Here is a 24,266-nt window from a genome sequence, read left to right on the forward strand (position 1 = left end):
TTGTGTGGCACTCAAGCTTCCAGCTTCTTTTACCAAAGTGTGGAGAAAAACAGATCTGGTCTCCAACCTCCCACAGACAGTAGAGCAAAGGTCAGTCCTTATTTAACCCAAAAAAAATGCCATTTCCTTGCTGTTTCAGCAGCTCCTGTCAAAATCAGTCAACAAGCCCCGAATCATGGCAGCACTGTCAGACTGTGGAATTTAGGCACAGAGGCTATTAAATAGGAAAATAGAAAAACAGTTTCTGTCAAGATTCGAGCTGCTTTCACTGGATTGAAACGACAATCAGCCAAATTCTTCTGTGTATTTAACATAAGTGGTCATATTCATCAACAGCCGTGATGTCTTACTCGTATATATTAAAAGCTGAATGAAGCTTGCAGGATGGGGAAGCTGAAAGCAGTGGTTTTAATGGAAAATCATGGCGGTTAGAGGCATGTATCTGGCAAACAGGACCTCAAATTAACTGCAGCGAAACAGTGAAAATGTGGTAAATTTTGTCTGTGGTTCATCTGGCAACTAGTGCCCTCTCTGTTACACAGTTGATTCCGTTATATTGTATTTTTTAATCCATTGCAGCTGTGCAGCTTGCTTTTTGGCATCTGATTTGTAAAATCTGATGCGCCTTCCATTGATGTAGGTATGGAGTCATGCCAAAATCTTGAATGCACTGATATTATACTGCATTGATCAAAGCTTTTATAGATGTATGGTCTTGTTCTGGACTAGATCAAGAGCAAACAACACAGTTTTCCAAAGTCCTTGCTCTTTCCATTTGAACAGGGCACTGTGCAGCCCCTCGTCGGCAAACTTTCACAGCTGAGTCAAACCTGGCAATGTGGCCAAGGGGAAGAGAACCAGTTTAATGTGATGTTGTGGTTACCTGCGGAGATTTCTGCCCATTTAGCAGGCAACCCCTGGATTCTGTCCCACTGGCAGCAGATACCAAACATGAACTCTGGCCCAATTTCCTCTCGGCAAATAACACCAACTGGGAAATCAGTTTGTTTTTGATGCGTTATTGAGCATAACCCGACTGTGAACACTCGTGGTGAGATCTCTAAATGCTGGCAGAAGTTTTATCTTTTGTTTTGATATTTTCCTTCTTGTGAAACACAGCAGAGCAGGACGTGTAAGCTGATATGTTTCTGAGGGCGGATTGGAGTTCAGTTAATTTCACCTTGAGAGGAATTGGTTCACTGTTGAAGTGTGACAGTTTTCCTTGAAGATTTTTTTGAACAATCATTTTCAAACGCATTAAAACACAGGATCTGTGGTGAAGAAAAGTAAAGATATAGAGAGTTAGGTGTAAAAACTTGTTAACTCTGTAAGACTTTGTTGTTGCTTTGCGTTATATTGACCAGCTGGAAACGTCACAACATAGCATAGCATAGCACTTAGCAGTAAACTCTAACAGTTTCCTTTCATTCATGTTTTTCCTCCTCTAACTCCTGAAGACATGTTTTTGATGGCAGGATTTTAAACCTGACGGTTCACCCCGGCTCCATCCTCACTGTTTTCATACAAGATGAAGTCTGCTGAGTGGCTTCAAGGCCTCCCCTGTGAAGTTTCCAACAGATGATGCAACGCACATGTAATGGTCTGGAACAAGAAGAGTGCGACAGGCAGTATCATCATCATCATCATCATTATTATTGTTATTACCGCCTTGGCTAGTCTTGTAACCCCTGGAGCTCTGAAGTGAAGGGCTGCGTGGTGTTCGTCAGGGTTATGACTGAGGTCTTTAAGTTTATGATGGGGAAGGATTGTGGTTTCAGAGACATGTTTCTTCCATGTTCGTTCAGCAGCAGCAGACCACCACCACTTAAAAACCTGTCTGGAAAATATATGCACCCAAAGGATATTGTAGTCTACAGTATGGATTACTTTCTCTGATGTTCTCAGCAGTTAGAAACACATTGCAGAAAGTAAACTTCACTTTGGTCTGTCCAATCTCCAAGGATGTATAAGTGAAGTTGCTGTGCACCCAAGTTTGAAACTATAGCCAACCACAGTGTTCAAATGCTGTATAATGGGTTCTTATAAAGAGCCATTTTCGAGTGAAAATAGATACTGACATTTATGGAACCATTACAGAATTAGCTCCCATCCTTTTGCTAACTGCTACATAGAATTCTGGGAAAGATATTGAGAGCAGGAGTAAGATGTTAGACTTCATTGGGATCAGCTTACATTTATGCAGATGGCTGCTATTTCATATCGGTTCATCTTCACTGTGCTCCTTCCGTGAATTGGCCAAGAAACATAATGAAGCCTTTCACCTTTCCACAATATGCAGGTCCTGAAAAACACTGTGGAAGACTGAGGAGTAAAGGCCAGAGACTGACTGCTGGGATTAGGAATGTCAACAACCAAGGCTTCCACAGTGACATGGAGGACATGTAAATGTCACAGCAGACAAAGAAAGGCAAAGAAAAATTCTGACATGCTAGTTTTTTGTCTCTTAGAATAGGTTCCACCAGGACCGAATAAAACAGTTTTTTTCTACTTCTCATTTTCATTTCTAGTGTGTTGGATTTGAACATTCTTGAGCTCATATTTTCTGGTTTAAGGTGAAAATTAAGAAAACAGGTTGGAAAGTCTAAAGTTCAGACAGTGATAGTAGTTTTTTTAAAGATGGAATTAGGAAAGAAGTTCCAATGTACATGTTACAGTGATAAAATAGTTGACCCTGATTCTTATAGTCTCTGCAGTTTGAGAGCATTCATCTGACAGAGAGAAATATGCAAAGACATTATCATGTTTAGATTAAAACATCCCAGAATAATCAGTATAATCAGACAGAAGCAGAGTCTTGATTACGTCTTACCGCTCAGGACATGCGGCTGTCCATCCTAAACTATCCCAACAGGTGTTTTGGTTTTTCCAGCATTTGTTAGCAATTTGTATGCGTTGTCAGTACAAGGCCGAGAGCGCTGGAACCAATTTCCTCAGAGAAATCATACTTATATACACTAAATCTGGTAAACTGTTTAATGGAGGAGTTTAGAAACAGTTTGAATCGGAGCAGAAATGCACCTGTGATTGTTTAGCGCAACAGCTAACAACAAAACAAACCAAACAAAGTCGACAACTTCATCTCATTAATACCTCTGAATCTAAAACCACCAGTCTTTGCCATTTTCAGCTCATGATGAATCACCACAGAAAGTTTGATGCTGGTTTTTTTAGAGATATTTTGTGTGTGCAGACGAGATTGTCACGCTGTCAGTTTATCTCTTGGATGCGAAAACTGATTCCAGGTCAGATGTTGGGGATGAAAGAGGCTGTCCGGGTGCCAGCAGGTACTTGTTGAGGATTTTTATGGAGGCTAACAGCTATGTGCAATCTCCTCTGTTAGAGGGAGACTGTTAGCAAGGAGAGAGGCCAGCTTCTAAATCTGGAAAGCTTTACACCCGTGCAGTAACTCACACATTTATACACACACGCATATATACATCTTCAGAGCATCTGAACTGACAACAGTCGCTTCTGGATAAAGTTACCTCAACAATGGCTCTGTAAATCAAACTGCTCGCTCTGCAGAGCACCAAGACTATTCATTAGTAGAGAGAGGGGACAGAGTTTGTTGGTGTGTGTGTGTGTTTCCAGGAGTAAAGAATTGACTGTCTTTTTTTCTGAACTTTTTATTCAATGAAAGACATTGAATTTCACTGGTTAGTAGTTGAAAAGTTGGTCATTAGTGAAAGACTCAGGCCCTACTGAAGTAGCTGATACTCTAGCTTCATGTTCATTACTGTCAATAGTGCGCCCGTGCTTTGTTTTAGCATTGATCTGCTTCGTATTAAGTCACCTCAGACTGACTGACTGCAACTATAGTCTTCAGCACTTGGGGCTATTGCTTCTTTTGTCAGTAGATGCAGCGCTCACTCTTTTATCATCTCTCTTTGCTGTACTTTAAATAAAGAAGAGACGGCACTCACAAGGAAAACCTCACTGGCTTCTTTCCATGTCTGCCACTCACTTTCAAATTTATGCTCAACAGGATGGAGCGGCAGGCGTTAGAGCCAGTAACAACAAAATAACTTTTACTCCTTTTTGTTTCATCTCTGCTATAAAAGTTTCAAACTGTTGAAGTCAAGAGAAGTGAAGACCTTTCTATAGTTTTTCCATGTGTTGGGCCAACACTGATGGCATTATATCAAAACCTGTCATCAAGCTAAACACAAAACAAGCTTTCATTGACAAGTTGATGCTATGGAGACGCACAAGTCAGTGATGTTCTCTGTGGAGCAATACACACACAACTGAGAATATGGCAAATGAAAACATGTTGGAAGCTACGAGGCTTGACTGTAAAAACAGGGCTGATGTGTCCGTGGTGCAGAGCAGCAGATGGAGCAGAGACAGGCTTGTGGGGCTCCTGAGGAGCTGGAGCGTTACAGTGCATATTAGAAGTAAATGCACTGTAGGGATCTTGGTCATGAAGCTGAGAAATGAACACACAGCCGCTTGTCTGTTGTTTTTATGTGTTCGTTTTAAATTAAAATCAGAATTTGTGATTTTCTTCACACTAAGTCAAGACCAGAGGCGAAAGAGGAACATGTGGCACAAGCAACATAACTTCTCATCCCTTCAATCCCTGATTAAAAAAATAAACATTTTTCATGGTGAATAAGAGCTTGCAGATCCAACTGTTCACCCTTTAGAGTGCTTATTAATTTTAAGAGTTGTCTTTCTTATCTTGCGCTCTGTATTTACTCTGCATTTTTCTTAATCTGCTATTTGCTTTGTCGTCGTCCTTCTTTTTCAATCTAAACTAAATGCTTTCTCTTCCTCCCTCTCTTATTTCCACTTTTTATCTTCTTCCATGTCAAATTCAGGCCAAGTTCAACACACTCTGTACTGTCTAAATCCTGCAGATTAGACCAATTCACATACTTTTCTGAGTTTTGCCCTGACAACTAGAATTGAGCACCACCCTGTGTCCAACTCCCCCGACGAGAAATTCAACTGCTCTCTAAACAACTTATGAAACAAATGCTTGTCCACCTCCAAAGGAGTCCTCCTAAAAAGGTTCGGCTTTTGTTGTGGATACAACACTTCTAGCACTTCAAAGACAAGAGGAATTTTAAGTTAAAATAACAAGCCAATGAGCTTGACCTGGTTTCGACCTGACAAATGATGCTAACAGCTGCTGAGTGTTCTCGGTTGTTGTAGGACACTGGGGTCAAGGATTAGGGTCATTTCCTCTGTGGGGCGAACCAGGGCTATATTTTGACCCAATTTAGCTACTGATTGACTAATGAAGTTGGAGACAGTTTGGGTGCAAGGGGACTCATTTGCTCAGAGGTCTTTTGAAGCAGAATGTTGCTTACAGTGGAAAAAGGCACAGTTTTGGCAACTAATCTGGTGATAAGGAGTAATTGCGGTGGACATGATGGAGGGAGCTCCACCCAGGTGGCAGTAGCTAACCGTAATTTGTTTGTGCCGAGAAGTTCTTGCCCTTGGTGACCTCGGTCCATGGTATGGTCTGATATTGCAGACGATAACTCAGTGGTTCTGTGCAGCTCCTGGCCAGGCCCCAGAGAAGACAAAGTAAAACTCTGGAAGAGCTGTGGGTTGGAGAGTTACCAAAACAGAACCAGAAGTAGTTACAGTAAGTCGACGTTCAAACCACAAGGCATTTATAACCCAACATTGGGCTTTATAATAAGCCACAGGAGAATTAGTGAGGTAGGACACTGATGTTGGCTGATAAGGCCTGGTTCACGGGTGGCGTTCAAGTTCATTCCAGACATGTTGGATGAAGTTGAGGTCAGGGTTCTGTGCACGCATCAAGAACTTGTGCATCAAGTTCTTCGACAATGAGCACACTATTGTCTTCATACACCCTTGTCTGTATGACTAACGGATCTTTTATAGGCACTACTTTTGGAAAGTGGCTCCCTTATGGTCTATGAAAAGAGTGAATATATGTACAGAATGAACATAATTTGATTTGAAATGAGGACATTGCAGTCGGGTCATCCAGGCCATTCCTATCTGGGTCAGCCAGGCCGGTCAGGACTCTTCAAACAGCAACAGCCAAACAGCGACACTCAAGTGAACGAATGGACCGGACTGCAAGTGGACTGGCCAAGGGCCCACTTTTTCAAACTGTAGTGAACAACTCACACTGCAGAGTTAAAGCAGATGGTAGTACTCAGCCTGCCCCCCCTCCACCCTTTCTCTGTAGGAACAGTTTGGATAAGCTACATGAGTATCTTCTATGTGATGAACACAGACAGGCCAAACCTTTGCCTGACTGCAAAGCTTTGGCACCCATCACTGGAAAACAAGGAAAGGGGATCTTAAGAGATTTATTTTATGGCTCGAGGAGCTGATATAGATGAAAATGAAAAGGTCACAGGGCGATGTTTAGTTACAGATGTTGATCCTTCAGTTGCACCTTTCTGCATTTGCTACGGTTATAGTTTTCTTGATCCTTCACTTGTGGCTTTTTTCATTTGCCCACCTCACTCTCTTTCTTTCTCACTCATGCAGTCAGCATTTTTCGACTCCTTTTATTCTTCTTCTCTCTTTCTCCTCTGGCAGGAGCCATGACAAAGCACGGCCGCGTTAAAAGGTCCCAGCTGTTTTGTTGATAAAGTGAGAAAGAAGCTCTGCACCTTTCCTCTCTTTTAATAGGTGATTGATCGCTTCTTTCTCCTCCACATTATCACCTCTCCTCACTCCCATTCTCTTCTGTCTCTTCTTGCTCATTCATCAAATTAATTTCAGTCGAGACAGAGGCTTTGCACCTCTCCACAAGCTCTACTTTGAGGGCTGGACATTGTGGCGGCAAGCTGCCAAAAAAAGGCAGTGTATTTTTTTTTTTTTTAAAGCTATCCCATCATTCCTCTGACACCTTGGTCAGAGTGCAGTTTCTACAGCTGGTTAAACACAGCTTGGGGTAAGCCGAAACAACGTGCCGTTTACACGGAGCCCCATGACATCTGACCCATGTGGACGTCCGCTTTTACCACCAGCCTCTAGCTGCTTTAATTAACTTGAAGGCAGAGCAAGGCAGAAGGTCTTCCAAAAAGTTTTAAACACTATGAGGCAACACATTATATAATAACGAATCCAAATGGTAATGAGAGGTAATAAAATTTGAACTTTAGGGAAAAAAGGAAAAGGCAAAAACAATGGTTTAATGTGGTAAAGTGCTCCTTTAATGTGGTGTTTGCTTGCTGACTGTTGTTGACTTTTTACATGCTTCTGAGGCTTCTCCACTTTACCTGTGAGTCTCTTTACCTTTTCCATTTCCTCCAGAATCACTCAAAGTATCACTGCAATCATCTCAGGCTCAGGAAGAAGACCAGCTTCTGTTGTATTTGGTCCTCCTGTGTCATTTATAATATTGTGATAGGTTTTTATTTCACCAAGAATTTCACCGTTTGTATGCTGCATAAAATCTCCTTCCAACTATTGAGGATATCTTGTGTATTTGAGGTTTTCTTAAATAAGCAAATTCCAAATTTGCCATGATGACTTTTAGGGAACATTAGATTTTCCACAGTTATTTTTGGCTTGTATAATCAGAAAAATACTGTATGTTTTTTAACTCTTACTGAATCACACTTAAAATGGGATTTGGACATTTAGGGCTACAGATGTTTGCCTTTAGCTGTGTACCTGAGCATGCATGTTTAACCTCTTTTTTTTTTTTTTTTTAAGTATGCACCTGAAAGCTGCACGTAACTCGGATATTCTGCTGAAAAGTGACCTGAGGGGCTTAAGTGAAAAATTTAAGAAAAAATACGGCAAATATTCAACTTTACAAAGGTGATCCTGTTCTCTCGCTGCCGCTGCCAAGTCGGTGCCCCATATTGAGATGGAAGATAAGAACTCTGAAGGAGCAGGGAGCTGGCGGCAGTGTGTGTGCATAGACATGTGTTTGTGTGTGTTTCTGGTTAGACGGACGGGAGGAATACTTGGCTCCACTGACACTAACCGACTCAAACTATTCGGCCTTTGGCACTCTGCAGCCTTGGACCTGGCCGGCTTGTACGGATACGGAGAAAAAAGACCCTTATCAGTGACCCCAGTCCTGTCCAGTGTCGGCTTATATGGGCACACTCCAGACCTTTGAATGGCTGGTCCAGACTCGCACCAAAACAGCTTTAAATCTGCAGGGATGGTTTAAATTCCTATATTACTGAGCCAAATAGATTCCTGAACTCGGGTTTTCACCTCTGTTGTTGCCAAATTTAATGTTAGAGTGAAAAGAAACGATTCTTTGAGTGAAACACGACATGGGAGGAGTATGAAAAGTATAGCAGGTGGGATATAAATTAAAGTTATTTGTAACATGAAATGCCCAGTTTGGACCAAAGAGGAAATTCTAAGCCCGTTTATGCTTAGAAATAAGATATGTTAAAAAAAGTTAAACATCGTGGACATAAATCATGACACTGCAAGCTTTTTCTGACCTGAAATGACCCCCTCTCCTCCTGGATGCTACAATTACACTGTTGTCATTAGGAAGTCATTATACACTCCTGTTCCACGGTCTGCTGGAGTCACACTGAGACCCCTAACCCCCTGTGAAACCTACAGCAGTGCTACCATTTAAAAACCTCAGTGTTTCCTGGCAGACGTCTGTTTTTCCAAGACGTATTAAGAACCTGACGAAGATGGACGATGTTTGTGATGAAAATTACAGCTATTTTTGGGGACACTGAATAAAAGATTAATACTTAAGATCCTATAGTGCACTTAAGCTGGACATCTTTGTGCTCAGTGTATACTTAGATCCAGTGCATGCGACCATACTGTATACACTCTATAAAGTGTTTGCATTTGCACAAAAATGCAGCGGAAGAGAAAGTGGATCAAAGAGCAGATTTACACCAACAGTATCAGTGTATTTCACTGAATGCTTTCCACTGTATACATTACCATACATTAAGTGGACGGTCGTCTGTAAGACCACCGGCCGAGAAGTAGCTGGACTGCCTCACTGAGAAACAGTCAACCCTGCTCCCCAAGACGAATGTTGGATGAAAAACAAGAATGCGCTCTGCTTACCGCTCAGCCCCTTTTACCCCAGTCCAGACCTCACTTTACCTGTCACACATAAGGCTCCCGTTGTGTGTGTGTGTGTGTGTGTGTGTGTGTGTAGTGCAGTGTGAGAGAGCTACAGAGAGAGAGACATTTTTAAAGCTACATTAAGACAAGATTTCTAACTAGTAATAGACTCATTGTTGCAGCTTCAATATTACATGGCATGTTTTGGCTGAATTAAATAAATACAAATAAAGTAAAATTTCTGGTATAGGGTTTGGCCACTGGCAGAAGGTCCTCTAAGTACGCCAACACTCGAGCCTTGGGTGGGAAAATACAAAGCTCCATCCAAAGACAGCTGGAATCTCAAAATGATGGATATACCTCAAAATCCACCCCCATCCACCATAAGGAAGAAGACGAACCCAACGTGGCGATGAATGATTCCTTAATCCTGCTGAAGAACAGCACTCACTTTCTTTGGCTGACAACAGTGGGAGCTACTGTCACAATACTGCATGGACACTGCTATAAGACTGGCAGCAATTCCATGAGAACAGCCCCTGTAGACACTGTGGTTATTGACTGGTCCACTAGAATCCAATGTGTATTCCCATGTGATTGGAGCAGCAGTTTCAGTCCAGAAAACATGCAGGAAAAATTGGGAAAAATCAGTGATGCTTTATCTGTGTATTGATTATAAAGTCCATCCATTCGTTTTCTGCCACTTACCTTGGTCCAGGCACGGTGGTAGCAAGTTCATCAAAGTAGCCCAGAGGTGTCTGCTCTCCCCTGGGGATCCCAAGGTGTTTGACTCAGTTATCTTTTTCTATCCCTACTAAAAACTCTTGACCGTAGTTGATGGTTTGGAAAGTAGCTGGACTACTGCATCTCTTGTAGTCACTCGTGAAAAAGAGCTTTAGCCACTTCTGCAAAAATGTCTTCCCAATCAGCAATGTTTAAACCCAACCAATTCATCCATTGCATATTGGTGGCCACAGTCCAAGAAAAGCCAACAGAACCACATCATCAGCAAAAAGCTAGATACAAAACTGAGTTCACCATACTGGACACTTCTCAGCTGCCCCTACAATACTGTCTATGGAAATCACAAACGGATACAAATAAATCAATGATAAAATCCAGTCTGTGCAATAATAAAAACTCATCTCCTCACATCTGGAAGTCTTGCTTGGTGGTTTCAGTGCTGCAGCTGGCATCAATAAGGATGAGACAGTGTGCACTGCCTCATTTTATTGCGGTGGGTACAGCGAGTCATTTCTTGGAGCAGAAACTGGAGCTTTCGCTTGTTTAGCAACAACACAAAGAGGTGTGCCTGTTTGGGCAACAGTTGCATTGTGGTGTTTTCACTTAATTTCAAGGCAACATCTGACAAATTGTATCATGTGAAACCCATTGGAAGGAGTTGGTAGAAATCAGTCTGTTGGCAGAAGGTTGTTGTGACTGTCCCTGAACTCTTAACACAAAAAGCATAGAGTTTCAAATGTCCAGTGGTAATGACAACACTTATAGTGGTAAGAAATTAAATATTTGGCTGGTCCTGTGCGAAAGCTTTCCAGCTAAACTTTAGACTAACATAATATGGTCAAAATTTTATCATAAATAATCAGAGAAGAATCCATTGTTTTCAGTATGTAAATGATTTTCTTTTTGATAAGTTTTCTAAATACCTTCAGTTTTGAATAAACTAACCAGCGATTTGTATTACTCAGTCTGCGACTAAAGCCACTTAGCATTAGCTCTCCATTGAGCTTATCATTTCCTCCCTGCGGGATCATTGTATTATTTATACTGGTTTGGCTACTGTGGAATTTCCCCAAAAACATTTAAGGTTTGGGATTTGCTTCCCTTTACCCGATTAGCTAATTGCATTTTCTTTTATTTATTTATTTTTCTACCCTGGGAACTAATGGCTTATGCCTGAATAATCAGACCCCGAGCACAATGCTGAAGTGGCTCTTTTTCTTCCATAGAGACCAGAGCTCTCTACAGGGGTTAATCGGGGACATGAACAGAGTTTTGGTTGAGTCAGTCTTGGCACTGAGACTTTGTAGAGCAGCGCTGCTGAGCCAAGAGCATAATATGTCATGGAAAACTGATTGGTTATGAAATTCTGCAGATAGAATTTGGATGTGATGGGTGGTGATGTAGTTGGTAACGGCAAATTAATGCAGACAGGAGTTTCTTCTCTTCTGGAGTCAGTAACAAATCCACATTGTTGTGGTTTGTGTTCTCGACAGCTGCATCAGGCGTACTTTGTTTACATAACCAGCCATCGAGAATGAATGTGGTGCACACCTACTCAGTATCAACACTGATAAATGTGGTGTGCAACGAGGGAAACGGGCTCTTATGAAACTTCGTTTTAAACACAATCCTGTCATTTAAAGTGTTCCCAAATGTTATGACCTCATGAGTTTGAGCAGGAAATAACCCAAACAGTCTGTCACGGCCTTTCCGGTGGAGACTAATTGTCAAATGGAGAGTGCTGATAGCTTAAAAAGAGAAGTTGGAGATTTATCCAAATATGAATTACAATACCTGTGGAGATATGCTTGGGTCTGCTCCAGCATCCAGGATGGCAAGCTTTGAAACAGCTTATTCAGATTCTCGTAAACCATCTGGTTCATCTCACCAGCAGTTGAAATTTAAATAGCTATAAAAGCTGTTTCCATTTTATGGGATAATCAGCTGCGCTGTGTTTGTGCTGATGTCTGTTGTAGGCCCATTAGAACATGAACTCATGTTGGCTTCATTTATTAGAATTGCTGGAGCCCACTTTTTGTACATATTTAATATTTAAAAATTTTTATATATGGTATGATGTTGGGCAGAAATTGAACTCTTTTGCAAAGGTTTTTGAGAGGTCACTGCAAAGTTACTTCAAAGGAAACTGGATGCTGACATTTCAGGATTTACCAAACAGAGAACAAGCCCCTTTTTATATTATTGCTGTATATTAAAGCTGCAGTAGGTAACGTCCCACTTTGGAAACCCCACATATTTACTCCAGATATTTATTTGTATTTCCCAGCCGATGAAGGACTCCATTGTAACTGTGCTTCATAAGCACTAAGTAGGTGTATCTGGGATGAATTTACAGTTCTTTTACAGCCCTAAAGTGTGTTCAAGTGTTCACATACACACACAAAGAAATGTAGCCATGCAGACGGCTTTGGTTTTATTTGCAAACATTTTGAGATACCGACACTGTCAACAGACTTTCTTTCAGTAGAAAGCTGTTCCAGTGAAATTCATTCAGTGAGTCATGTTGGTTTTTCTTGGTTTTTGTAAATTAATCAAAATTCCATTCACTTCTGTTGTACTGGGTGGAGACAGAAAAACAAATAAAACCAAACTTAGCTACGTGGCTACCACTAAAATCATGTTGGAAATTAATTTTTGGGTGAGCCCACCCTTAAAACCGTAGGGGATGTTTTCCCATACTAATCATCTTCAGTACATCTTTTTAGTATTTGTTTCCATGTGTGGCTCATATGGTTCTGCTGCTGCAGTAAGGTGCTTGCAAAACCATGTAATCAGTTTTTCCCCACTGGGAGGAATAAATAGATGCAGTATCAACCACAAACTGTCTATTTTGGATAAAAACCTGTCTCACTGGCTGTATCAAATCAAGCAGATCTGGTAGCTTGCTGATTTTGAGACATTCTCTGTGTGTTTCTGCGCACATGATCTACACAGGCCTCTAATTCCAACCTGAGCATGACTATGACATTCCTAACATACAGGAGAGGCGCATACACAGGTGCTACCTCATTCCTTAGATATATGAATCTCACATTTCTACTTGAACATGACAGCCATTTCCTGTGATAAAGTTACCACTTGTCTTTCTCATATTTTGGGTTCACTGGTCATCTTCCCACTGGCACATGACTATAGTATTCGTTGGACTTGGGGAGAATGGGATTTCCTTCCATCCTCGCTTACATAAGTGATAATGAAAATATACTCTGCTAAATGCGTGTAAAGCAAAGGCGTTCAGAAAATAAACACGTTGAGGTTGAAAATTAGATTTACGAACTTCTGTAGCTGGATCTTTCTCTCCTTCTGCAAATAATATTTTATTGTTTAAGCAGACTTTGTGTCATCAAAGTCAAGAAACACATCATTTATACACTATGCTAACCCAGACAAGCTTAATCTCTTCCATCAGATATTCACACAAGTGGAAGCAGTGCCTTTATTTCTGACATCATCCTGTACAGGATCCATCCATCTCTGAGCTAAGTGAGCTAAGCGCCAGGAGTCTTTGATCACAGTCTACTCTTTGCTCCACTCTCCTCCTCCTAATGACTGCGCTGACTTGGCACTTCAGCTTTGACGCTAACAGAGTGGCTTTGTGCTAAATGGGAGGCCCATAGCTTCACCTGGTCACACACATGCATGTACGCACTCACAGGTTGAATATACATTCTGTGTGGTCTTTGCAATTTACCCAGAACCTCCTGCTTTTCGCAACAACACACGGCTGACATCACATCTCCCCCTGTCAATCAAACACTGCGGTGGTGTCTTGTTTTGTCTACCTGAGTGAATGACATGAGGCCCTTTGGAAAGAGTTAATCTCTAGTTGTATGGAACAGAATAGAAAGGAAATCACTGTTTGTTTTAAACTTGGTACCATCACGCAGATGTGAGGAGGACATCTGGTTGTCAGGAAGCCTCCTCAAAATTAAACAGGTATTAAATGACTGTTTGGTCCATTAAAAGCTTAAAACTATATCAGAATCTCTGCATGTTTTGCCTTATTATGTACAAAGCAAGTGCGTTTGACTGTAATCATTTTCCTCATTACACAAATCTTTGATCCCCAATCTTTAATCAGCCATTTGATTTAATCGCATACATGATTTATTGCCTTCATATTTATCTCCAAAGCATGTTATTGTTCCCCCAAAATGCAATTGTTAGCAGGTGAATTCCCTGCTGTTGCATTCAAGGACACTCAGACATTTAATATTTCAAAATCTGCTGGCAAGAAGTAACCATTTCATTCAACAAATGAACAAGTTCATGGTGTTATTACAGTGTTTCTGCCTTGTTTGTTGTCTGGCTTTTGTTTTCCCAGTGTTCTCAGCTCATTATTGCAATCTTTTTTTCCCAGAGCTGACTCTCATCATTATTGTCTGAGATTTTTGTGGTGATTTCTGGCAGATGTGTCCTTATATACCTTCCCAGTTCAAGTCAGTGTAGTTAGTTTTTATGGGAACAGACAAGGGGTTAAAGGGATTACATAATGAAGAAGCTCTGGGAGAGACAGCAGAGTGTTTTATAAAATGTGGTGTGACCACAGCCACAGAGGTTTCACATCTCTAAATGTATGAAAAAAGTTTGAGCCGTTTGTTCTGGATTGTTGCGCTGAAACACGGCTGTGTGTGTTTGTGAATACACATGCACATATAGAGGTGACTCGATAAGATCCATAAACATGTTCCTATCTGACTATCTGTGATGATGTGGAGTTACAGATGGTTGAGGTTTGATTAGATTCCAGACTCGGAGCCTCTCATCACATGTGGCAGCTCATTACAAACTGCTGTGCACTGACTGACAGCTGAGCTACTTTGGCCAGAGCCAGTTAAAGTTTTCCAAATACAATGTCTATCATCACCACATTATTATGACCCACATTTCTTTCTGTTTTTCCCTTTTCTGATCAGACCTTAACATCTAAAAATCTTAGCCAAGCACACACATTTTAAAACCCACAACCGACTAGTTCTTTCCACTATGGGGTGCACCCCCCACAAGATGGCCCCAGTAGATGTTATTATAATGTGACCAAAATCAGTTACACTGAAATGAACATCTTTTGTTTTATTGCATGTACCTTTAGTGTCATAAAAGGTGCACACTCTGTACAGTATTTGAGTAAGAGAAGACACCTGTTTTGTTCTGTTAATAATGTGAGTAAGTTATGTGTATTTGTGCATCAGAATAGGAATTTGTTCGTGCGCACGTATGTGTGTGTATGTGTGTGTGCGTGTGTGTATGAGTAAGTTATGTGTATTTGTGCATCAGAATAGGAATTTGTTCGTGCGCACGTATGTGTGTGTATGTGTGTGTGCGTGTGTGTATGAGTAAGTTATGTGTATTTGTGCATCAGAATAGGAATTTGTTCGTGCGCACGTATGTGTGTGTATGTGTGTGTGTGTGCTTTTATTAAATCTCCCTTTTCAAGTAAACAGATTATCAGTTGTGATGCACAAGGAATTTTGCCCTTTAGGTGTCTGTGCTGATGTGATATTAAGTGAAGCATTTTGTTCATTCGTGCAGTGAATGTTGAAAGGCAAGCAAAGTATTTACTGATCTTGATTTTTTTTTTGATAGATCCATAACTTATCATTAATTATCTTGTTGATGAATATGTATGTTACAAACTAAGGGCTAATAACAGTTGTCTCCAACCCTTTAAAATCGATCTGTGCAGACATTATGCTGTTAGTTATTTTTATTAAAACAATCCTTTTATCACAAAAGTAAAGAGGCCACTTCATTTTGAAATGGTGCTGCTCATGTCATTAAGTGGTGCTTAAGACTGGTCTTTTATTGTATTCATAATGGTCTGGCTTTTGCCATAACAGAGTGTCACACTGGGATTTTCTCAGTAAGAGACACACTCTGCCAAAACACACTGACCCTTTTTAAGAAATGTTTCTGTGGAGACAGCAGTGTTTGGGTTGTCTGTTGCTCATTTGGAAAGGGAGCAGGCATGCAAACACAAGATACCGTACAAACACACACAAACACACACCCTCATACACCTACAGTACAATCAGCCTCGTTTTTCAGTTTATTATACAGAAATAATGCTATTTTAAAAAAAAAATGTGGTAACTGTATATTTTTCTTCAACCTGGGTTCCTTTGCTTCTTACTTAAAATAATGCGACTGAGCCCCATTGCATCATGGTCTGCTGAAGCTGCTGTTTGTGGAGACATTAATGTCTGATTTTTCTACAGCATCGTTGTTCCATAAAAGGACTCGGCACCATACATGCGACATATCCTTAAAACATATGGTTACATAATGATACATAGTAAAAATAGGGTTTTTTTCCCTTTTCTTTCTTGTGAAATTAAATATGCTATAACTGTATGTCTGCACTAAAATTACAAGTTAAAGTCCTGTCCTCACAGTGGTCAAAGACAACACATCCTCTTCTTCCCAGGAACAGAGAGGTCACCTCACTAAAACCAGTGTTATTCCTTGATGACTTAATCACCTGGCAGCATGTTGTACTTCATTTATACACATTGAAGATATTACTGTGAACATTAGCTGGAGGACATGTACTGTATCTCTTGAGCCTTCCTCCTCTGCTCCAGTGCAGGTGGTGCTCAGACTCAGCCAAGGTTGATTCGTCTGAAGTCACACCCAGAGATGGAATTACTCACAGCTGACATTGTCCTGCACTGGGATGTTTCACTGCTCCACTTTCACGACTGACAGCATTATTAAGATTCACAAGTCATCAGTGAAGCCATATTCCTTCACCACGATCAGCTGTTTATTGCGAATACGCTGATGGGATGATGCATGGACACAGGAGAAACGTTGACTCTGCAAAGCTCCTGCCTCATGATGAGAACTTGAGCGAGTTCAGAGAGTGTATCTTTCTAGTTTCCATGGCGATCTGCCCAGCTGTTAAGCCTCTGACCTAGTAGAGGAACATCTGTGGTGATGTCACATTTGGGCAAAGAGGACGAGGAGTGACAGGCTGACCTCTGGGAATGTTGGCAGACGTGCTGTTGGCAGGACTTTACCACTGACAACACAGAAGATAGAGAGCAACGTCTGCGTCGAGCGGGGAGGCAGCCAACGGACCAGTCACCACTTTCTGATTCCAGGATTCTCTGGAATCAGAAATGAGTCAGAGTCTTTGGAAAATATTAAAGCTTGTTTTAGCATGCTTAGATTTCACTGTGTCAAGCATCCCAGAGACGGAAGCAGCTGTAAACTACAGTCCAGCCTCGTTAAAGTATTCAGCCACAGTGGAGGTCACACAGCAGAACGGTGTGGGTTGCACCTCATTGTTATTTTTTAATTGCCACAGTCTGTAGGGCTTTCAATCCTATTAGTGCATGGGGGAAGAAGTGTGCCCTGCTTCCTGTGGGGAGCCTCACTGGCCACACACACACACACACACTGCACTTGTAGAAGAGTTAATCTCGGCGCTCTCCATCTTCATCTAGGTCTCTTTTCCCCTCTCTCTTTGTCTTTGCTGCTCATTCACTCACTCATACACGCATGCCACGCGGTAAAGCTTAATTTACAGGAGCTGCCACTGCGCAGCACGTGTGTATTGGTCTTGCCTAATGCCTTCCAGATGCCCAGCATCTATACCCCGCTGCCCATACTCAAAGAACAGACGATTGTTCCAGGGGTCCTCCCTCTAAGGAGAACCAGGTGTGGTGGGGAGAGAGAGAGAGAGAGATTGTGTGTGTGTGTGCAAGAAGAGGAGAAAGGAGATGTTGTGGTAGGTGGGCATTCACAAAGTGCTTGCGTGTCTGTTGGAGAGAGAATAACAGTGTATGCACATGCAGTCTAGCATGCTTGAGAGCCCGTGTGTGTGTTCATTTATGTGTGTATGTGTGAGTGACTGACGGACAGGAAGAGAGCAGGCAAATGTGCATTCAGCCGTGCATACAATAATGGTAAGTATGCAGAATATGATGACATGGGTGGGGGCATTAGACAGACGGAAGCCCCCTCTCAGCCTCTTGGCAAACTTTATGGGGTGTATCTGACATGTTGTCAAACTGTAAAAGCCAAACTGCTTGGAACAGATCGGTGCCTCACAGGCTGTCTGACAGTGATCTGGGTGAACTCCTGGAGAAGATGTGTGAGGGAAATCTGGGACATTGAGGCCTACCTGAACTCCATGATCAAACGATTAATGATTATTGTAAAATAAATATATATATACACATATAGATAGGGTCACTTAGGGTTTCCATCCTTTAGTAAACATAGGTTTAATTACTTTTATAGCTCCATCTTTTCTGTACAGTTGGGGAATTAAACCATGAATTAGAGGATAATTGAAACTCTGACTGTCTGCGTTGTGGAATGCTTTAATATTTTCAGTCGTCTGACCCGAGGTTGGATCAGCCCCAGGCAAGAATAAGCTGTAGTCCAGCACTGGCCCCCTGCTCTCTGTGGACTGTCTATCCTGTCACCTTCAAGTACACATCAAACACAGAGCACACAGCATACAGCACATGGCAGCTGCATCATTATATTGTCTACACCCAGGTACCAAGCAGCACTGCAGCTGCCTGGCTCCTGATTTGCTGTGTTGGAGTTGGACCCTTATACCATGTTGTTTCTACATGGTTTTACAGCAGTAATTAATTTGCGTGTTCCGCTTTGTTTGATGACTTTTCAGCTCTGTTCCGGTGAAGGTGTCAGTAGGTCGATGATGCGCTCTGTTATATGAGAGATTTATTGCCCACTCTGCTAACATGGTTCCCACCTCCATGTTTGTTTCTTGCAGACCGTGGTTCTCAGGGAGCCTTGGACCTGACGGAGTTGATCGGCGTTCCCCTCCCCCCCTCCGTCTCCTTCGTCACAGGTTTCGAGGGTTACCCGGCCTACAGCTTCGGACCAGATGCCAACGTGGGCCGCCTCACAAAGTCCTTCATCCCTGATCCATTCTACAATGACTTTGCTGTCACGGTCATCGCTAAACCCACCACGCGGCGTGGTGGCATGCTGTTCGCCATTACAGATGCTTATCAAAAAGTAAGGCAGTGATATTGCATTTAACTCCACTCATCTCTGTCATTACCTATTTGTTTTCTGCCTTCACATAAAATTATGGTTTTTAACATCTAACTTTGCTGTTAAGATTGTACATTTAGGTATAGCGTTGTCAGAGGTGGAGGATGGTTCCCAGAGAGTTGTACTGTACTACACCGACCCAGGAACAACAGGTGGGACCCAGGAAGCAGCTTCCTTCAAAATGGGAGACCTGACAGGAAGATGGGCGAGGTTTACCCTGACTGTACAGGGGGCAGAGGTGGGTGTACTGGGTTCAGTTCATGTCTTTGTGTGGGTAAAGATGCTAAGATAAGATCGACTGGATCTACTGATCTCTGCGCTGTATTTAAAGTCTGGAGACAATGAGGATTTTGCATGTTATTCATAAAACAGTGGAAAAAATCTACTTTGCAAGAGGGACTCTTTTGTTTTTGGTAAATCTATTGACGTACAAGCATTTCAACAACAAGTGGGAGTGTAAATCTTTAAAAACAGATCACAAATACTCACTCAAAATAAACATAATGAAAGAACTTGTCACTCGGTGAAATGGTGTGGATCATTCATGTGTTTTTAATAGTTTTTGGCTGACAGTGGAGTTCTATGGTGCAGAGGAATAAGCTGTAACAGCCTTTGGCTGCACAGGCAATACGTGTTATTGAATGAAATTTGTTGGCTTCAGTCGTTTCATGGGATTTTCTTTTGACAGTTTAAAGAAAAACAGAATATCAACAGACATATCCTTTACCAATATTCTGATGCATTAAGTTCAGAAATTAGACATTCGCTGTGGAAATTGTTGACCACTAGGTGCTGTCAAAGTCAGAGGATGTCAAGTCCGCACATGTTAAATATGTATGTTTCACTTCGATCTTTTGCAGATGTTTATTTAATAAATGAAGATGTTGTAAGAAAATGAGACTAAGCTGAAAGCTCAGATAATATGATCTGTCAATGTGTATGCAACTGCAGAGAAATATGGTTTTACATCAGGTAACAATGTTCTTAGCTTAAAGTAAAATATGTGTCTGTCTCCCCTTGTACCTCAGGTGCGTCTCTACATGGACTGTGAGGAATACCACCGAGTCGCCTTCACCAGGAGTCCTCAGCCTCTGACCTTCGAGGCCAGCTCGGGGATCTTCGTAGGAAACGCTGGGGGTACAGGCCTGGCGAGGTTTGTGGTGAGTCGGGGTGGGACGGGAGTATTTGTTTATAGACGTGCACGAGCCAAGCCAATGCCACCCGTAATGTTTTGACACAGTAGCATTTAAAACCGTGATTTCCTCCTCTGTGTCTCTTGCATTGCATCCTCGTCCCTAGAGTCAGATGTGTTGGATCAGTGAGCTGTAAATGGATGTCGGACTCTGCTGCTTGCTGCAGAGACAAACGTGGCGTTCGGGAGGTTTTCCTATTTTACATTTGAGACATGAACACAATCGTCTTTGTTGGCAGCTTTATGACCACCACAGGAGACAAGGAATGAATGACCACATGTGTTTATGAGCACTGCCTCATCCTGTGGGACCTCATAAATGACAAACTGTGTGTGATTTACATTTTTGGAATATGGCCGATAGTCTCATCTTGAATGACTTATGCTGAGAGCGCAGTCGCCAATTAATAGGAGCACAATCAAACAATAGCAAGGACTTGAGGGTGGAGGTTCCAATCCAATGCATCTGCCGTTAAAAATATCCCTGTGTAGTTCTAATGAGGAGTGTGTGATAGAGAAGTGCTGAGGAATCAGATCCAGGAGAAGTAATAGTAACACATGCGATGCTGTGTTCTGCTCTCACTGCTCTTGTAAAAGAAAATGAACCAGTAAATGCTCTAGCACTTTCCTCCCAATCATCTGTGATTTTCTGTTTTGTAATTGCAGCGAAAAGCTGTGCTGATCCCAGCGTGGTCGGGATGGAGGGATGATGAGAGGAAAATAGTTCAGTGTAAAGGGAATATCAATCAATGGTGTGCTTTCTGTATGGCTTAGCAAGTAAAGCCAAACAGTAATCTGAGCTTTCAATGTTATCAAGATGTTAAATCTGAAACTTTGTGAAATTATTGCATTTTAATAAGAATCGTTTATCATCAATAAATCATTCCATGGCCATTGGCTAAATTAGAAAAATGCACGACTTTAAAAACAAAAACCAGGCCTCTTCTTTGCTGCATCGCGACCTTTTGTCCTCTTCCTCTCCTCCTGATTTGTTATTATGTAAGTTCGTGTGACAAGAAAAACTACAACATGTTTTGTTTCCAGGACAGTGGAAAGAAATTTTTATCGCCAAGAAGTTTTCTCTCATTAACATTTTATTGGTGAAATCTGAGGCGAGTTTCAAAGACATGTAGCGAGCCAGGGAGGGAGAGCGTTTGCTTATTCAGGAGTTTTTGGTCTCAGAGGGGAGTCAGTTTTGTTCTGGAGCAACCTATCAAAAGGGTTTCTACTACCTACTGTGGTTTAAAACCTGCTCTGACATAGGTATTTATATCATAGGGAGGAGAAAACCCGTCACTTTGCCTCTATTTCAAAATTTCAGATGTATTCTACTTCTTAACTAACTTCATCTGGTAGAGCAAAAGTAATGTTTGAATTGTCTCAAAAGGTTGATGTTTTGAACCCATTTGTTTTGACTCACTTCAGAGGGTGACATTTTATTTATAGCAGAGGAAGACTTTTATTGACTTGGTGGGGAAGCAGGGTCACTGAACCGATAATAGAGACACCAGGAAGTTGTTTTCCCCCATAGTATTGCAATTCAATTTAGTGTCATTTGAATTGAGATAAAATTGCTGTTGTTTAATCCCATGACTCTTGGCTACTGGCTTTCTGCCAAAGCGCCATGGGAAGAAAGTACATTTTGTTATATCTTTTGCTATAATACCAATTTATTAAAAATGGAACTTGTATAAGAAAACCTCAGTGTGTTAATGGAACAATGGGCTTTAGACAGAGCTTGACTTGTAGTTTGATCCTGCCTCTAGTCTTTATTCTAAGCTCCTGGAAGCGAGTCACCTTTTGGATATAGCTGTCAAACTATTCTTTAACAAAAGGCAACAGAGGTTAGCCCCCTCATCTCAAGTATTTACTAACAAGAGAAACACGTGTATGAGATCATTGACGTTTTCCAACTTCATCTGTGCTACACACTGTGTTCTTCCAGTGCCAGAGTCGTAGAGAATAGTCTAAAACATCATATTGTTTTTCAAAAGGTTCATTATTGTTGTGTTTTTCCCACACTGATGTTAATAGTCCTTCTCTCACCCACTTCTAGTGCTAAAGTGCTTTGTAAATTGCTCCTAAAAGTAGGAGTCTTGAAGTGAGGACTATGGTAGTTGCGGCCCTTATTTTTTTATGAGTTTCTCATAACCTGGCCAGTTACTTTTAGGATGCTTAATATTACTTCTCATTTAGAAACAAGTATTTTAAGTGGACATCTAACCAAACACATTAACAATGTTGTTACAGAAGCAGCCACAACTGCAACGTCTGGGTTGATTCCAGTCATGGACTTATTTTGGTGGTCATACCCTTCTCTCCTTCCTTGTTTCTAGTCTGCCTCTTCGCGGTCAACTCTCCAGTGACGGCAAATAAGCCAAAAAATCATCTTAAAAAAGAAAACTGGTGTCATAAATGAAGGCACACTAGTCATAATTGCTGAAGAGTTGTACACCTCCTGTGAAGCCATCATCTCTCCTCCCACTAAGCTCCCTCTCTTCCACTACCTCCCTTCCCTCAGACAAAGAGGAGCAGCAGCAGCTCTCTGCAGCAGGACGCTCACACACATGCAAAAGCAAATATGCTAAAATATCCTCTGCCACACTGATTTATTCACTCATAGTCTTGTTTTCCTTAGTTTCACGCCCCATGTTTGGTGTTGGAAAATGTTTGTGTGGCTGGCACCATCTCTACGTCAGTGTGTGTGTGTGTGTGAGTGCACAATCCTTTTTACAAATCTTCTGATTCTCCCTGAGCAACGGAGTGTGTTTTTCTTACTCATACTGTCTTAGCCAAGTATGGTCTTGATCAAGTGTGTGTCCTGTTGTGTGTTGAGAATCTCATGAATCACGGTTTGCTACAGTTTGAAGCAATTTCTTTTTCACAAGGTCGGGTTTATTTCCCAAAAGGTGAGAAGCATCAACCACAAGCATCACATATAATGATAATAACATATAGTGAATACTGTACATCATGAGGACCTACAGTAGTGATTTTAATTACTATCTAATCCTGTTTTGCCTTACAGTCCACAAGTCGTGGTAGATGTTTTTCTAATCAAATTAACTAGTGACACCTAGTGGCAGGAGGAGGCTACGTAGTGTGTATGTAACACATGGCTATACTGTATCACATTTTCTTTTTTTATATTTGAAATCAGTTGAATATGTCTTGACCCAGGACACAGTGGTGATGGCGTTCAGAGTTGACACACACACACACACACACACACACACACACACACACACACACACACACACACACACACGCACATCTGGCCATGAGCAGCCAGAGTGACCTGCTCTCTGTTGCTTTGGCAACAACACTTCTCCTCAACATGGTGACTGCCAGTAACTGCAGACACAGAGCAGTACCATGCAAGTACTTAACCTTTCTCTTGGCCATCCCTGACATGTGAACACTCCAAACAAAACCCAGACTGTAAAATATACACAGTCATATCCAGGCTGTGATACAACATCAAATACAGGCTGATATGTTATAACCCAAATGAGGAACACAGCCTCCGAAGTGGTTAGATACTTGCCCTCGGCTCCACAGTAAGGGTTTGAGAAAAATCAGTTACTGTTGCACAGTTGGAACAAAGACAGGGTGACTCAAGCTTGTACAATGCGTTCCCGAAGATGAAGCATCATATAACCTTGTATTTAACTGCCAATGGCAACAATTGTCTGTATAAAGTATTTTAGATGCATAGTTACTATTCAGAATATGCCACAAAGGTTCGCTCACAGATTCAGCTCCAAGATATGTTGCTAGAAACATAGTGATCAGTGGATCAGTGCATCTTCTCATTATGTTAAAAAAACTTCTTCATTGTTAAAACCCATTTGCTGCCTCTGTGCATCAGCACATGCTAGTTGATGTTCATTTAGAGCAAAGGGGTCAGTTATAATGTCCTCAGAAACGGGTTCAAAGGCAGACCTCACCCAGTCCAGGATCATTTCTGGTCACTGACCTCAGATCAGTCTGGCTGTACCCCAGAGCCAGAAGTGTTCTCTCACATGGGCAGCCATTATACATCCTCACATTTGGCACCCCAAACCTCCTGACTACACAAGGGTCTGGCCTAAACAGTCACACAGGCATCTTCTTCTAAAGCTTCCTTTTCCTTTAGCTCAAACACTTTGGTGTTTTTGTCATTTCTGAGGACACTGTGTTGACTTAAATTCATTCTCTAGAGGCACACCCTAACCTTATCTAAAGCATA

The 24,266-nt window shown here is 41.6% G+C and overlaps 1 protein-coding gene across 2 annotated transcripts in view; it reads left to right on the forward strand.

Annotated features, from left to right (window-relative positions):
* Window positions 1-24,266, forward strand: part of LOC111237891 (collagen alpha-1(XVIII) chain-like) — a 52,513-nt gene that overhangs the window by 11,274 nt on the left and 16,973 nt on the right. For both annotated transcript variants that reach the window (XM_022767193.1, XM_022767194.1), the window contains exons 3-5: window positions 18,557-18,804; window positions 18,911-19,081; window positions 19,872-20,003. In XM_022767193.1, the coding sequence (XP_022622914.1) occupies window positions 18,557-18,804; window positions 18,911-19,081; window positions 19,872-20,003 (551 nt within the window). The remainder of the gene's footprint in view (window positions 1-18,556; window positions 18,805-18,910; window positions 19,082-19,871; window positions 20,004-24,266) is intronic.

Source organism: Seriola dumerili, unplaced genomic scaffold, assembly GCF_002260705.1.
Source record: "Seriola dumerili isolate Sdu_G_001 unplaced genomic scaffold, Sdu_1.0 BDQW01001124.1, whole genome shotgun sequence".
Classification (NCBI taxonomy): Eukaryota; Metazoa; Chordata; class Actinopteri; order Carangiformes; family Carangidae; genus Seriola; species Seriola dumerili.